The sequence below is a fragment of the Oryctolagus cuniculus genome, chromosome 6 (assembly GCF_964237555.1).
Source record: "Oryctolagus cuniculus chromosome 6, mOryCun1.1, whole genome shotgun sequence".
NCBI lineage: Eukaryota > Metazoa > Chordata > Mammalia > Lagomorpha > Leporidae > Oryctolagus > Oryctolagus cuniculus.
Genome location: NC_091437.1, coordinates 125677220 through 125694583, shown reverse-complemented (window position 1 = coordinate 125694583; position 17364 = coordinate 125677220). Strand labels below are relative to the sequence as shown.

The following is a 17364-nucleotide window of genomic DNA, read 5'->3' as shown; positions in this document are numbered from 1 at the left end:
AAAGAGCAGAGATAATGGCCTTAAGAATCTCCCTTCCTCCCCCCAAAAAAAGGATTCCTTCAAAATGTCTGCAATCTGAGGTGAAGCGATGGCCAAACTTCCTGCTCGTACGTTATTCCTAGTTTATCCAGGTTTAAACACAGCCATATTGCAACAGGTGCATCGGGGCTCCTCTGGGATTGAAAACAAGTCTGAGAATCTCTGCTCTGGAGTAAACTCACCTCCTGCTCATCACCCTCTCCACGCCCCTGACTCACACAGCAGCTATCCAAGCCAACATCTAAGTAGGTCGCTCTCTGTGGAGGTCAGCGCTGACCAGCAGAGCCGGATTCCTTGGCTTAGAGCACAGCTCCTACCCAAGGACACCCTATCTGAAGCCACGCCCTCCCTCTGCACTCCCCCAGGACCAGTCACCCCCACCCCACCCCGACCCCGGGGCCTCCCTAGAGTCCCAGCGTGCTTTCCCTGTGAGTCTACGCTGACACACAGTGAGTCTCAGCCAGCACCTGCACACCTCCTCTCAAGACCCCACTGTTTTGCAGGAGCCCTGACTTTAGGGACCCCAAAGTTGTAACCGCAGCATCCCGATCCTGCTCACTGCGGACGATGGCTGAGAGAAGCCTGCAGGGCAACACCCTGCACCCGGATCCCAGAGCTGAGGGGCTGCTGGCCACAAAGCACCCATGCCTGCTATCAACAAGCTCCCGGGCTCTAGTCAGTTAGCTACAGCCGGTGGTGGAGGTTTTACAACTGGCCCAGGCTTGTGATGTGTCAGTTTTCATGGGTACTGCCAATGCGAAAGTAACAAATCCTGCACCTTAGAGACAAGTGTCCACGGGACTCCACCTCGGGCTTCTGAGAGTGAAACGGATAGCCATAATCCCAGGAGACCACAGACGACAAAGCAGGCCTCTGGATTTTTTAGGTGCACCAATGGCAACTTCTGCAACAGGCTCAGACAAAGGCAAGGGTATGTTCTACTCAAGGATATGTACTCATCCGTCCTGGCGGGTGACTTCCGGGGCACCAACAGCGATTACGTTGCTGCAAGGTGGTGCCAGGCTGTAGGGGACCCGGCCCTGACCTGAAGGAGCCAAAATCCGCCGCAGCGGAGGGCACAAGGACTTCCAGGGGTGACCTGCAGATGCCCAGGGGGCCTGGGGCATCCAGGACGCAGGAGAGGACAGCATCGGAGCAGGGACTGCGGGAGCCTAACCCGGCCCGCGGCCAGGGCGGTCCTTGCAGACCACAAGGCTGCACAGAGCTTGTTTAGGGGGAGGAGGGGCATCTGGTGACTGAGACACGTTTATAATTATCACCTGGAAGGTCTGTCTGAAACTATCTGAGCAAAATCACGCACCAGGAAAAGCTAATCTGATGCCCTCGGGGGCGGGGGCGGGGGGGGGGGGTTGGGGGGGATCAGAAGTAGTCATTAGGAAATGAGTCTGAATTAAGAGTGCCAGCAGTGCGACTGTCTACACCCGGAGAGAAGTTACCGTTTTTGCACAGGAATCCATCACCATCCCCTATGCGGAAATTTTAGAAGAACATGGGATATTGCGTTCATCACCCGGATATGACAGCAGTGTCTTAACGACCCAGAGCGCGTGCGGGTTTACCTGTTACAATCTTGAATGCAGCCACTGCAGTTGCCTTCTTTTAGGTAACATGCTGCTCTATTTGAATATAAGATACTTAGGTCATCTGCACTGGCACTTCCTAAAATCACATTTAATTAGACACAGTTACAATCCATTAGCAAGAATCACAGTCGACCCCAGTCCGAGGGCGGCGGCGGCGGCCGCGGTGGCACCGCAGTCGCGCGCCGGCTCCTCCTGCAGACTCCGGGGAGCCGCCCACCTCCGCAGTGGCCCCCGAGGGCGAGCGCGCCGGGCCGGGGACGCGCTCCGCGCTCTGCGCTCCGCTCCCAGGTCAGGCGCTCGGCGCCCTGAGTCACCGGGCAGGAACGCGGGAGCCCAGCGCCTGTCCGTCCGGAGGCGGAGGCGGCCGCGCCCGCGGGGACACCCCCCGCCCCCGCGTGCCGGGAACCGCAGCCCCGGGGGGCCGCCGCTCACCCACCTGCAGGCTCCAGCTGCGCGATCGCCGCCGAGTACTTGCCGGCCGCCTCGGTGAACTGGCCGCTCTGGAACAGCTCGTTGCCCTGGCTCTTGAGGTCGGCGGGGCCCACGGGGGCGCCGGGCCCCGAGGGCGCGTCGGCCGCCGCGGAGTCCGCGGGGCCGGGGTGCGCGTTGGCGCCGGCGGCCGGAGCCGGGGTCGGGGCCGGGGTCCCGCCGCGCTGCTCCGCGCTGGCCGCCGGCGCCCGGGTCTTCCGCGGCCGCTTGGCGCCGTCGCTCCTGCCCGACAGCTTCTTCTGGATGTTGCCCATGGCGCGCGCGGGCTCGGCGGCCTCTGTGGGGAAGCAGATGCGGGAAGTGAGAATTGGCATCGGCCGGGGCTACTACGGCCGGGCCGCGGGGGAGCCGGCGCGAGGGGCGGGCTCGCGGGGAAGCCGGGCCGGGCGCCGCCCCGCGGGCGGAGCCGAGGGCTCGCGGCGCGGCCCGGGCCCGGCACGTCCGTCCCCCGTGGCCCCGCGGCTTCCTGAGTTGCGGGGCTCCCGACTGAAGCCGCGCGGCGGTGGAACTCCCCAAGCGTCCACAGGCTTGGGGCGCGAAAACCGGCATTTCCAACCTGGCTTCCAGCCGCACCTGTCGGGGCAGATCTTAACGATACTTTTCCCTTCCGTGTGCAACTTTGGAATGAATGAATGAATGGAGTTACTCAAACTTGAGGAATCCAATAACTGCACCCTGAATTAGGATGCTCTTTTCTTATTTTAAAGGATGGGGAGAAAAAAAGACCATTCGAAAGAACAATACATTCGAAGCGATTTTCAAAAGTCATTTCTAAAGTGAATTTACCAAGAAGTCACATCAAATAGAAACCTAGTTCTTAAAGGAAGCCTGTAAACTCAGCAAGTTTTCCATTTCAATGCCTTATTCAGACTAAAACTTTCCTTGATTATGATTGAGTTTAGATAGTAGTAGCTTTACTAATTACCGAATTTTTAAATATGAAAATATAAATATTTCATCGATGGGTCTTATCAATATTTAAAGCAATTATTTCCAAGCTCTGAAAATCACTTACATATCAAGACTTCTTTTTTTAAACATTCTAAAGTTGTGTTTTTTGTTTTTGTTTTTTTTTGTTGTTGTTGTTTTTTTTTTTTTTTTTGACAGGCAGAGTGGACAGTGAGAGAGAGACAGAGAGAAAGGTCTTCCTTTGCCGTTGGTTCACCCTCCAACGGCCACTGTGGCCGGCGCACTGCGCTGATCCGAGGGCAGGAGCCAGGTACTCATCCTGGTCTCCCATGGGGTGCAGGGCCCAAGCACTTGGGCCATCCTCCACTGCACTCCCGGGCCACAGCAGAGAGCTGGCCTGGAAGGGGGGCAACCGGGACAGAATCCAGTGCCCCGACCGGGACTAGAACCCGGTGTGCCGGCGCCGCAAGGCGGAGGATTAGCCTAGTGAGCCGCGGCGCCGGCCTTAAAGATTTTTAATAGGTATGTTTTCCACTCTTTTATCAATGGGAAAGCCAAGACTTGCAGCACAAAGGGGAATACATAGCCACAGTTACTGAAGTCAACATCAGGATGATCACCTTAAGGCAGGTTTCAAGGATAAGGGCACATCAACACCGCGCTCTACGGAGCAGTCCAATTTGAGCTTAATTATTAAAGCAAAAAAAAAAAAAAATCTTGTACAGAGAAATCCCCAGGTTGGATCCAATAAGATCTTTTGAAAATATTTATTTATTTGAAAGGCAGAGTTAACAGAGACCAAGGGAGTAAGAGAGAGAGAGAGAGAGAGAAAGAGAAAGAAAGAGAGAGAAAGAGAGAGAGAGATCTTCCATCTGTTTGCTTGCTTACTGCAGCCAGGAGCTTCACCCAGAGCCCCCCACGTGGGTGCAGGGGCCCAACACTTGGGTCATCTTCTGCTGTCTTCACAGGTGCATTAGCAGGGAGCTGGATTGGAAGTGGAGGATATTATGGGATGCCAGCGTCATAGGCAGTGTCTTCACCCACATTTTGTTTAGTACTTGTTACTGCAGTCCTCACCCCAAAACCTGATGGAGCCCCGAGTCAGCGGCAGCAGAGGCGATGGACAGCCCGGGATTGCTGGCGTCCCCTTGTGTGTGGTCTCCCCACGGCTGACCAAGACTGTTACTACATCACCGCAGTTGATTTAGAACTTGACCTTTCTGTACATTATCATCAGTGCTCATACCAAGAATTATCCTTCCCACTCTACAAACGAGACACCAGACAAACAAGGAAGAAGCTAAGGAATCTGCCCAGGAGCGGGGAGCTGGAAACCAGCATTCCCCAGGCTTTGAACTGAGTGCCAAGCCGTGTCTTCTTCCTTCCTGGACAGTCTGAGTAGTTCCTGGACAGACAGACGGAGGTCTGACTGTGAAGCCCTGGGAGCCTTGTGGAGTGCTGAGCCTCACCAAGACACACTGATGGGAGAGGTGCATCTAACAGATGAAGAGAGGAAGACTCTTCCTGTAGACCGGGGAATGCCTAGAAAGGAGAGAACACGCCGGAGGGCGTCAGGAAGAAAGGGGTCAACAAGAACAGATTTCAAAGGAAGGAACACTTAGCAGTGGAGTTGGTGGGTTGGGCAGTTTGGGTAGCTGACAGGTGCAAAAATCCTCGACAAATACAAGCGAACCTGACTCGGCAGCGTTTTAAAAGGATTATACACCAGGACCGAGGGGGATTTACCTTGGGAACGCCAAGGTAGTTCAACATCAGGCGAGCGGTGCCAATGTATCATGTGAAAAGAACAAAGGGAAAAATACCACATGGTGATCAGCTGAAAAAACCCAGTACGCTTTCATGATAAAAACACCTAGAAAATTGGGGACAGAAGTAACACTCAACATGATAAACTACACGCATGAAAAACCCACAGCGGACACCTCCTTCAGTGGTGACAAGTGAAAGCTTAAAAAAAGACAACACCTTCTATTTTCACCACTGTTGTTATTGCTAGAAGTTAACATCTAATCAGGCCAGAAAATGAAAGAAAAGGAATCTATCCTGGAAAGGATTGTAAGTGCATCATCTTATATATATTAAAAATCCCAAAGAATCTACTTTCAAAAAAGAAAGCCCTAGTAAATCGGATAATTATATTCAGTAAAGTTGCAAAGTACAAGATCAACTCACCAAAAATTAGTTTGTTTCTGGATACTAGCAACAAAAAAATCCAAAAGGGAAATTAAGGAAACAAGTACTTTCATAATAGCATCCAAAAGAATAAAATATCTAGGAATAAGTTTAACCAGAGAGCTAAAAGACTTATATACTGGCAACTGCAAAATATCGCTGAAAAAAGGGAAAGATTTATCTTGGACATGACTGGTGAATGGGAAGACCTAATGTTGCTAAGATATCAATACTACCCAAAGCAATTTACAAATTCAAAATAAGCCCTATCCAAACTGTTTGTGAAAATGGACAAGTGAATCCTCAAATTCAAATGAATTATAAATGGTCCATGATAGTCAAAATGATCTTTAAAAAAAAAAAAAAAAAAAAACAAAGGACTCACACATTTTTATTTCAAAATGTCCTGCAAACTACATCATCAAAACAGTGTGCTGATGGCCTAGGACACACATACACCAATGGAACAGAACTGAGTTCAGAATAAATCCATACATCTGTGGCTGATTCCCAGCAAGGGTGTCAAGTCCACTCAATACAAAAAGAACAGTTTCTTTGACAAATCATGTAGACAACCAGTATCCCACATGCAAAAAAAAAAAAAAAAGAAAGAAAGAAAGAAAGAAAACAAAAAAAACCTAAGTCACTCCACCTCACATCATATATATGAATTATTCAAAGTGAATCAATTTAAATATAAGAGCTAAAATCATAAAAATCTTAGAAAACATAGGGATAAATTTTCATGACCTTGGATTTGATAATGGATTCTTATGTATGACAACCAAAGCACAAGGAACAAAAGAAAAAAATTTGTGCTTCTCAAATTAAAATTTTCAGGGGGCTGGCATTGTGGCATAGTGGGTAATGTAGCTGCCTGTGACACTGGTATCCCATATGGGTGCTAGTTCGTGTTCCAGCTGCTCCACGTCTGATCCAGTTCCCTGCTAATGGCCTGGGAAAAGCAGCAGAGGATGGCCCAAGTGTTTGGGCCCCTGCCACCCACGTGGAAGACCCGGATGAAGCTCCTGGTTCCCGGCTTCGGCCTGGCCCAGTCTTGTCCATTACAGCCATCTGAGGAGTGAACCAGCAGATGGAAGATCTCTAGCTCCTCCTCTCCCCTGGAACTCCACCTTTCAAATAAATAAATAAATCTTCTTTAAAAATTTAGAAATTTTCAAAACGACAGTGAGTTACCTGCATCACCTCTGTTAACACAGAAACAGAAAGTTACAAATGCTAGTGAGGATGTGGAGAAAGGGCAAGAATGTGAATTAGTGCAGCCAACATGGAAAACAGTATAGCACCTTCCTAAAAAAACTAGAAATAGATCTGCCACAGAACCTAGTAACCCACCCCTGGGTACATGTCCAAATGACATGAAGTCATTGTATCAAAGAGATAACTGCTCCACCATGATTACTGCTGTGTTGTTCACCATAGCCAAGACACAGAACCAACAAAGATGTCCATCACCCGATGACTGGATAAGGAAAATGCAATACATACATACAGTGGAATATTATTTAGCCATAAAAAGGAAAAAAAACCTGGGACAGGTACTATGGCATAGAAGGTTAAGCCTCCACCTACAGTGCTGGCATCCCATATTGGTGCCAGTTTGAGTCCTGGTTGCTCCACTTCCGATCCAGCTCTCTGCTATGGCCTGGGAAAGCAGTAGAAGATGGCCCAAGTCCTTGATTCTCTGCACCCATGTGGGAGACCCAGAAGAAGCTCCTGGCTCCGGATCAGCTCAGCTCCAGCTACTGCAGCCATCTTAGGAGTGAACCAGTGGAAGGAAGACCTCTGTCTCTGCCTCTCTGTAATGCTGCCTTTCAAATAGATAAATAAATCTAGAAAGAAAGAAAGAGAGAGGGAGGGAGGGAGGGAGGGAGGGAGGGAGGGAGGGAGGGAGGGAGAAAGGGAGGAGGAAAGGAGGGAGGGAAGGAGGGAGGGAGGAAGTCCTGCCACTTGCAACAAAATGTATGGGATTGGAGGACATCATATTAAGTGAAATAAGCCAGTCACAGAAAGAGAAATACCACATGTTCTCCTTACATGTAGAAGCTAAAAAGAAACAAACAAAGCAAAAGGAAAACACCTCAATGTGAACACAGAGTGGGATTGCTAGAGGCTGGGAGGAGGGGTTAGAGGGGGTGTGGGTAACGGGAAATGGAATCAGAGTTAGATCATAGGAATAATTCCTAGTGTTACACAGTGCAGTGGGGAGTCGATGGTTCACAATAACCTAGCATATATTGTATGAGCAAACAGTAGAAGATTCAAGCCTCCAGTAATGTCAAAGAAAGGGAAATGCTGATTACCCTGTTTTAATCGGTATACATTGTATGCAGGTATTGAGTTGCCATACTCTAACCCATAAATATGTATAATTACTAAAATTTTTCTAAAAAATTAAAAATTTGTGCATCAAAAGAAATTATCCACAAAGTAAAAAGACAACCCACAGCATGGGCGAAAATATTTGCAAGTTATGTATCTGGTTCGACTCTAGTATCCAGAATATAAAAAAGGAATACTTACAACTCAACAATAAAAAGGCAAATGACCCAATTTAAAACTGAGCAAAGATCTTAAGGAGACCATTCTCCGAGATACAAATAGTTAAGAAGCACATGAAGGAATGGCTAACATCACCAGTCATTAGGAAAACACAAATCAAAACCATAACCATATAAATCAAAAGGCAGACAATAACATGTGTTAGCGAGGATGTAGAGAAACTGGATCTCTGTGCTCTGCTGGTGGGGTTGTAAAATGGCAGAATCACTTTGGAAAACAGTCTGCAGTTCACCAAGTGGTTAAACATACAGTTAAAATGTAATGCAGCAATTCTACTCCCAAGTCCTTAAGAACGCTTAAAACATCAGTTCACATAGACTCTACACATAAATGCTCAGGACAGCATTATGTATAAAAGCCAAAAAGTGGAAAAACTCAAATGCTCATCAGCTGAAGAATAAAGAAAATGTGCTATTATCCATAAGACAGAGTATTATTTTCCCATAAAAAGGAATGAAACCCTGATACATGCTGCAACATGGAAAACATGCTAAGTGAAAGAAGACAAACATAAAGGCTTCCTTATAGGAAACATTTATTTTAAAGATTTATTTTAAAGGGAGAGTTACAGAGAGACAGAGAGAGAAAAAGATATATCTTCCATCCATAGTTGACTCCCTGAAAGTCTGAAATGGCTGGGGCTGGACCAGGAGGAAGCCAGGAGCCCAGAACTCCATCGGAGCCTCCCTTGTGGGTGCAGTGGTTCAAGCACTTGGGCCATCTGCTGCGGCCTTCCCAGGTGCATTAGCAGGGAGCTGGACCAGAAGCGGAGCAGCTGGGATTCTAACTGGTGCTCGTATGGCATGCCAGCGTTATCAGGCAGATGCTTAACCTGCTGCACCACAACGCCAGCCCCCACGTGAAATATTTAGAACAGGCAAATCCACAGAAACAAAAGCGGTTTTGCCAAAAGCAGCCAGGGCCTGGGGGAAGGAGAAAATGGGGGGAGTAACTGCTGATGGGTATGGGGTTTCTTTCTGAAATGTCAGGAATGTCCTGGAATAAGACAGTTAGGACAGCAGTAGAGCATTGTGAATATACAAAATCCAGTGATTTTGACAAGGATGAATGTTATGGAAGTGGGCCTTTAGCCTAGTGGTTAAGACCCGTTAGAAAGCTGGGGTTCAATCCCCACCTCCAGCTCTGACTCACTCTTCCTGCCAGTGCACCTTGGGAGACAGGAGTGATGGCTCAAATAGTTGGCTGGGTTCCTGCCACCCACCTGGGAGACCTGGATTGTGTTCTTGGCTCCTGGCTCTGGCCCTGGCCCAGATGCAGCCCCAGGTATTACAGGCATTGGGGGAATGAACCAATGAGTGAGAGCTTTCTCTGTCTACCTTTCAAATAATTGAATTAAAAGGATGAATTTTAAGATCTATGAATTGTATCTCGATGTTTAAACAAAGTGTGCTTAATTCACCTCATCATTGACAACAAAAGGAGCTCTTTTTTTCTTGGTGCATTTGATGGGAGAGAAAAAAAGTATATTTAATTTCCATTTTTTAAATTAGCAATTAAAAAGGGAGGCTGGCATCGTGGTGCAGTGGTTTAAGCCACCACCTGTGACACAGGAATCGCATAGCAAAGCATCAGTTTGAGTCCCAGCTGCTCTGCTTCAGATCCAGCTTCCTGCTAATATTCCTGAGAAAGCAGCAGAAGATTGTTCAGGTGCTTGGACCCCTGCCACCCAGGTAGGAGACCCAGATGGGGTTCCTGGCTCCTGGCCTCAGCCTGGCTCAGCTCTAACAATCACAGCCATTTGAGGAATGAAGCAACAGGCAGACCATCTCATTCTCTCTGTTACTCTGCATTTCAAATAAATCTGTTTTTAAAATTTAGCAATAAAAATGTGTGGATCACTTATAGTTCCTAATCAGTGATTTCTCTGTTCATAGGCTTTGCCCATTTTTGTACTGGCTCTTCATCTTTTTCTCATTGCTCTTTAAAAACTCTTCATAAAGCAATTTACAGATTCAATGTAATTCCAATCAAAATACCAAAGACATTCTTCTCAAATACAGAAATAATGATGTTGAAATTCATATAGAAACACAGGAGACCCCAAATAGATAAAACAATCTTATACAACAAAAACAAAGCTGGAGGCATCACAATACCAGATTTCAAGACATACTACAGGGCAGTTATAATCAAAACAGCCTGGTACTGGTACAAAAACAGATAGGTAGACCAATGGAACAGAATAGAAACACCCAAAATCAATCCAAGCATCTACAACCAACTTATCTTCAATGAAGGAGCTAAAGTCAACCCCTGGAGCAAGGACAGTCTCTTCAACAGATGGTGCTGGGAAAACTGGATCTCCACGTGCAGAAGCATGAAGCAGGACCCCAACTTACACCTTACACAAAAATCTACTCATATGGAACAAAGACCTAAAGCTATGACCCAATACCATCAAATTATTAGAGAAATTTGGGGAAACCCTGTGAGGCATTGGCACAGGCAGAGTTCTTGGAAAAGACCCCGGAGGCACAGGCAACCAAGGGCAAAACTGACAAATGAGATTACATCAAATTGAGAAGGTTCTGCACTGCAAAAGCAGCACTCAGCAAAGTGAAGAGGCAACCCACAGAATGGGGGAAATTATTTGCAAACTATGCAACAGATAAAGGATCAATAACCAGAATATATAAGAGATCAAGAAACTCAACAACAGCAAAACAAACAACCCAGTGAAGAAATGGCAAAAGACTTAAATACTAAGACATTTTTCAAAAGAGGAAATCCAAATGGCAAACAGAATCATGAAAAAAATGCTCTGGATCACTAGCTGTCAGGGAAATGCAAATCAAAACCACCATGAGGTCTCACCTCACCTCAGTTAGAATGGCTTTCATACAGAAATCAACAAACAACAGATGCTAGCTAGACTGTGGGGGAAAGGTACCCTAATCCACTGTTGGTAGAAATGTAAACTGTTGGTAGAAATGTAAAGCCACTATGGCAGACAGTGTGGAGATACCTCAGAGGTCTGAACATAGACCTACCATGTGACCCATCCATCCCACTCCTGGGAATCTACCCAAGGGAAATAAAATCAGCATATGAAACTGTGATCTGTACCTCCATGTTAATTGCAGTTCAATTCATAATAGCAAAGACATGGAATCAACCCAAATGCCTGGGGCTGGCACTGTGGCGCAACCGGTTAACATCCTGCCCTGAAGCGCCGGCATCCCATATGGTGCCAGTTCTAGTCCCAGCTGCTCCTCTTCCAATCCAGCTCTCTGCTATGGCCTGGGAAAGGGCCCAAGTCCTTGGGCCCCTGCACCCACATGGGAGACCTGGAGGAAGCTCCTGGCTCCTGGCTTCGGATTGGTGCAGCTCCGGCCATTGCGGCCAATTGGGGAGTGAACCATTCAGGTGAAAGATCTCTCTCTCTCTCTCTCTCTCTCTCTCTCTCTCTGCCTCTCCTCTCTATGTAACTCTGACTTTCAAATAAATAAATAAATCTTAAAAAAAAAAAAGCCAAATGCCTGACAGCTGAAAATTGGATAAAAAAAATCATGGGATATATATACCATGGCATACTACACAGCAGTAAAAAAAAAAAAAAAAAAAAAAAAAAAGGTCTATTCATTTGAAGCCAAATGGATCAAACTGGAAAACATCATACTTGTTTAAATAAGCCAGTCCCAAAGGGACAAATTCTATATGATCTCCCCGACCTGTGATAACTAATAGAGCTCCTAAAAGTCAACATGTAGAAATGAAATTGATACTTTGAGAAGCAATGATTTTGAACAGCCATTCTCCTGACTGTTTAGAAACAGCTTTTTATTCTATATTTTTGTTTATCTTCTCTTTTATAATATTTACCTTATCTTTTTCTCTTTTGTGCAAATCACTGAACTCTATACTTAACATAGAGTTAATCATATACGTATAAAGTTAATTGAGAACAGATCTTAGTAAACAGTATGAGTGAGAATAAGAAAGGGAAGAGGAAGGAGGGTGGGAGTGTAGGCAGGAGGGTAGGCACAGCATGAAGAATTACCAAGATACTAAAGCTGTAATGGTGAAATGTATGAAGTTCGTAACTGCAAAGCAGTATAGTCCTACATATTTTCCTATGGACTTACTTTGAAGGGTACAGCTTAACAACTTGCCATAGGACCCCAAAATCCCATAAGCTGACTGATAAAAATAGCAGTTTAAGTGTTATAAAGATCAAATGGATAGGATTAAGTGGTAAAGTGACCATGTAGATAGGATCAAGAAATAAAGTGATCATATAAATAGGACTAAGTGCTTGGAATAATAGAAAGAATTAAAAAGGAGTGAAGGCTCCAACATGGGAAGCAGTCCATACAGCAGACTTTTAGAATGACAATAGCTTTAAGTAGCACTCTGGCCTCAGAATCAGCCGTTAAGGCACTCTGGTCTGGTTGGAAAGCCCAGGGTGAGCATTTCAGGCATGGAAAGCCAAGACACTCTGGGAAAAAATGTCCTAGATAAATAAAGGACCCCTGTGGGTAAGACTCCAGTGGAAAGAAGGGGCCACCAAGGAAGGAGGTACTTTTTTCTGAAGGGAGGATAAAACTTTCACTTTGCTTATGACCTTGTTGAGCTAGTGGATCCAAAAGGCTTCCACTGCCAGGGCAGCTCATGTCAAGAGCCTTGGGTGATCACTGATGTCATATATAAGAGTGTTATTAAATAAGCAACAAGAGTCACTGTGCACTGATTTCCCATGCAGGACTTCTATCCCCAAAGAGTTGTATCATGAGACTTAATAGTATAACTTGTTCTCAAGAATCACTTCTTGGCTGGCGCCACGGCTCAATAGGCTAATCCTCTGCCTTGCGGTGGCGGCATACCGGGTTCTAGTCCTGGTTGGGGCGCCGGATTCTGTCCCGGTTTCCCCTCTTCCAGGCCAGCTCTCTTCTGTGGCCAGGGAAGGCAGTGGAGGATGGCTCAAGTCCTTGGGCCCTGCACCCGCATGGGAGACCAGGAGAAGCACCTGGCTCCTGGCTTCGGATCAGCACGGTGCGCCAGCCACAATGTGCCAGCCATGGTGGCCATTGGAGGGTGAACCAATGACAAAAGGAAGACCTTTCTCTCTGTCTCTGTCTCTGTCTCTCACTATCCACTCTGCCCGTCAAAAAAAAAAAAAAAAAAAAAGGATCACTTCTTTTTAGTGTATTAAATGGAGGATATTATTATGTCTTATAGTTATGTATAAGAGCTCACAAAAGATGTATCAACCTTGGGTTCTTCTTTAAAGACAATTAAGTTTCTAGAAGAAAAGAAGGGGAAGAAAGAAAGGGAAAAGAAGAAAAGGGCAAAAGAATGAAATCACCTTCGAGAAGCAACAACACAGGACAGCTCTTGTACAGACTGTTGAGGAACAGTTCTTAGCTTTTTTCATTCCATTCATTCCTTTTTCCTTTTTCTTTCTCAGATAAAACAGGAGGTGGGAGGCAGAATGGGTGGGAGGGCGGACACGGTGGGAAGAATTACTATGTTCCTAATATATTTATGAGATACATACAAATTTTAAAAAACTTCATATTGTAAGTTTATTACCCTTTTGCCATTCTTCTTTTTTTTATTTGACAGGTAGAATTATACACAGTGTGAGAGAGAGACAGAGAGAAAGGTCTTCCTTCTGTTGGTTCACTCCCCAAATGGCCGCTACAGCCAGTGCTGTGCCGATCCGAAGGCAGGAGCCAGGTGCTTCTTCCTGGTCTCCCATGTGGGTGCAGGGGCCCAAGAACTTGGGCCATCCTCCACTGTACTCCTGGGCCACAGCAGAGAGCTGGACTGGAAGAGGAGCAACCAGGACTAGAACCCGGTGCCCATATGGGATGCTGGCGACACAGACGGAGGATTAACCAAGTGAGCCATGGTGCCAGCCCTTGCCATTCTTCTTAGTTTGTTACTTGTCTATTAGTGTTTTACCACCTCCCCAAGGTGTCTACCAGGTACAAGTTTTTCATTTTTATATATTCAAAAGTATTTACCTTTCTCTTTACAATTTCTTTTTTTTTTTCTTAATAAAGCATGGTAGTTGAACAGGTAAAACCACTGCAACATTCTCAGTGAACTTCAGCTACCCTTTTTTTTTATTATTATTTGACAGAGTTAGTGAGAGAGAGAGAGAGACAGAGAGAAAGGTCTTCCTTCTGTTGGTTCACCCCCCAAATGGCCACTATGGCTGGAGCTACGCAGATCCAAAGCCAGGAGCCAGGTGCCTCTTCCTGGTCTCCCATGCAGGTGCAGGGGCCCAAGCACTTGGGCCATCCTCCACTGCCCTCCCAGGCTGCAGCAGAGAGCTGGACTGGAAGAGGAGCAACCAGGACTAGAACCCTGCACCCATATGGGATGCCGGTGCCACAGTCAGAGGATTAACCAAGTGAGCCACGGTGCCAGCCCTACAATTTGTTTCTATTTTTTAACATTTATTTGAAAGAGTTACAGAGAGAGGGATAGACAGAGAGATCCTCAATCTGCTTGTTCACTCCCCAAATGGCATCAAGGGCCAGGGCTGGGCCAGGGTAAAGCCAGGTGCTTCATCCGGGTCTCCTGTGTGGGTGACAGGAGCCCAAACACTTGGGCCATCTTCCACTGCTTCTCCCAAGCCATCATCAGGGAGCTGGAACAGAAGTGGGTGCCCATTTGGGATGACAGCATCAGAGGCGATGGCTTCGCCCCGATTGTCTGTTATTATAACACTTAGAGATTCCCACCTTCCCCTTCCTGATCCTGCCAGTTCTAGGCAGGAGAAGGATTTATCTGTATTGTCTTCTTCTGTCTGTGACAACTTGATTGTCCTCTATTTCATTTTCAAGTCAGAAATCGGCACCAAGAGCACGCGGGAGGCCTGACTGTGAGGACAGAGACAGAATAAACACCAGAGCCTCTGCCAGCTGCCTGCGGCCCTATGACAGCCCCCGCTTCTAACTGCTCTCTCCCAGGGAAAGACGCGAGGAGACAGTAGCCTCCCACAGCAAGCCCACGGACACAAAGCCCTTGACCCTGTCGTCTTGGCACTTAGCAAGGCGATTCTCGGTACTGGTCTGCAGAAGCAGGGATGACGAAAGCTGTCAGCGGTCTCTTCCCAGTACCTGACACCTGGCTGGCGCTCAGTTAATTGTCAGTTGTTAAATCCATCAGTGACGTGGTGCTTCTTCTGGACGACCTGGGCCTGGCCATCTGGAGCGCAGCCCATAAAGGAGGGGTGGTATCAGCCAAGGTCACTAAAGGCTGCAGTTTTCCATGGTCCTCAGGATCTCTGGGACACACCCCATAATGACTAGGAATTCTTTCTTGGAATGTGGTGACATGGCGAACAACTGGCAAAGATTCCAACTTGGCAACTGCCCTCTGAGCTTTCATGTTCTTTTCCTGAGAGCAACTGGGATTGCTTCTCTCACCGTCCAAGACCCTAGGACTTCTTTCTACACGTTACCCAACAATGTAGCTTAGCAGAGGTAAGAGTAAGTGTTAGCTAGTTCAGTTACCATTTGCTCCTGGGATAAAAGGATGATGTCACTCCCCCTCTTTGCGGAGGAATGACACAGGACCCTGCACTGTTCTTTTGTCTGCTCGGCCCTCCCCGGGTTTGCTGCTGGTTCTTCCCAGGTTGGCTACCGACCCTTCCACCTCCGTGGAAGGGCGGTGCCCCCTGCCACTTTCCCCACTTCCGCGGGGGAGCGGCACACCGCCAGCCGGCTCTCTCGGGGGCTGCTCAGATGTTCCTCAGGTGTTCCCCTTAGATGTTCCTGGTGCATGTTGTCTCTCTCCTCCTTTATAGTCCTCTTCCACCAATCCCAACTCTGCTACCCACACGCCGAGTACGCTGCTCTCCTCCAATCAGGAGCGGGATCAGCTCCTGCAGGTTACTGGTTGAACTGGAGGCAGCTGTGTAAAAGTTGTTTTTACTCCTCTCCCAGCGCCATATTGTGGGAGAGCAGATGCATAGAATAAGTCTTAATTCCAGTAACTTAGTCTAGTCCGAGTTGCTCCCCACAGGATGACTTACGAGTTTCCAGATACAGCTGACACTTCATCAGTGAGGGGTTTGGGGACATCAACCAGCCCATGGAGTCAAAATTCCACGTGTAACTTTCCATCCCTCAATATTTGACCACTGGGGTGGACGTTGTGGCACAGGGGTTGAGCCACTGCTCGAGGTGCCCACATTCCATACCAGAGTGCCTGAGACGGAGTCCCGCCTCCTTCCTGCTGATGGGTACCCTGGGAGGCAGCAGAAGATGGGTTGAGTGCTTGGTTCCCTACTACCTACAAGGGGGACTCGGATTGAGCTCTGGACTCCTGGCTTCTGTCTCACCTAACCCAGCCTGTTGTGGGCACTTGGGAGTGAACCAGCAGATGGAAGATCTCTGTCTCTTTCTCTTTTTTTCTCTCACTCTCTCCCCCATTGCTCCATCTTTCAAATAAATAAAAAACAAACTTTAAAAAAATGTAACTACTAATAGCCTGCTGGTGACCAGGAGCCTTAGTGACAACAAACAGTTGATCAACATATATTTTGTATGTATGTTACATGTATCATATATGATCAGAAACATAGACGAACCACCAAAGGTCACTTTTTCCTGCAATGCACAATGTGCTGCAGAGACACTGCGCATGCGGAGGCGATTTGTGTCACTTGGTGTTTTAAGCAGACACAGCACTTGAGCAGAAGCAATAGCAACAGGAGGTGGCTATGAAGTTGTTACATGAACTACACACACTGATCTGTCTGTCTCTTCCTCTCAACCATGAATGAAGCCACGTATACCTGCATGTGCATGTTTTGATAAATTTTAACTTTTTAAGATAGATTCCTGTATACTTTATGACAGTAAATAATAGGCTATTTATTTATAACTGATACATAAAAATTGTATGTATTTCTGGGGTATGTAGGTTCTCACACACGTATACCTGGTGGAATGTTCAGATCAGGGTAAACATATCTATCTCCTCAAATATTTATCATTGGTGGTAAAATAAAACTTCCGAAATTCTTATTTCTAGTTTTAAACACACAGACAGATACACACATACAGTATATTATCATTACAGATAGTCACCCTGCTGTACGACAGACCACAAGAACTTCTTTTAATTGTAACTTGGTACCTGTTAATCAACCTGTACCCATCCCTACCTCCCCCTAACCTCCCAAGCCTCTGATAACCACCATTCTACCCTCAACTTCTCTAAAATCAACTTTTTTTTTTTTAAGATTCCACATAAGGAGCCGGTATCGAGGCGCAGTGGGTTAAGCCACTGCCTAAAATGCCGGCATCTCATATGAACACCGCTTTGAGTCCCGGCTTCACTTCCACTTCAGCTCCCTGCTAATGCACCAGGGAAAGCAGTGGAAAATGGCCCTAGTGCTTGGGCCCCTGCAGCTCACACAGGACACGAGATGAAGTTCCAGGATCCTGGCTTTGGCCTGGCCTAACCCTGGCCATTGAAGCCATTTGGGGAATGAGCTAGTAGATTAAAGATCTCTCTCTCTCTCTCTCTGCCTCTAACTCTGTAAATAAATAAATAACTCAAG

At 46.9% G+C, this 17364-nt stretch overlaps 1 protein-coding gene across 8 annotated transcripts in view; it reads right to left on the bottom strand.

Moving 5' to 3' along the window:
* Window positions 1–17364, bottom strand: part of SPAG1 (sperm associated antigen 1) — a 132976-nt gene that overhangs the window by 33784 nt on the left and 81828 nt on the right. For all 8 annotated transcript variants that reach the window (XM_070075361.1, XM_051843956.2, XM_070075363.1 and 5 more), the window contains 2 exons: window positions 2080–2409; window positions 1620–1719 (listed from right to left, as the gene is read on the bottom strand). In XM_070075361.1, the coding sequence (XP_069931462.1) occupies window positions 1620–1719; window positions 2080–2409 (430 nt within the window). The remainder of the gene's footprint in view (window positions 1–1619; window positions 1720–2079; window positions 2410–17364) is intronic.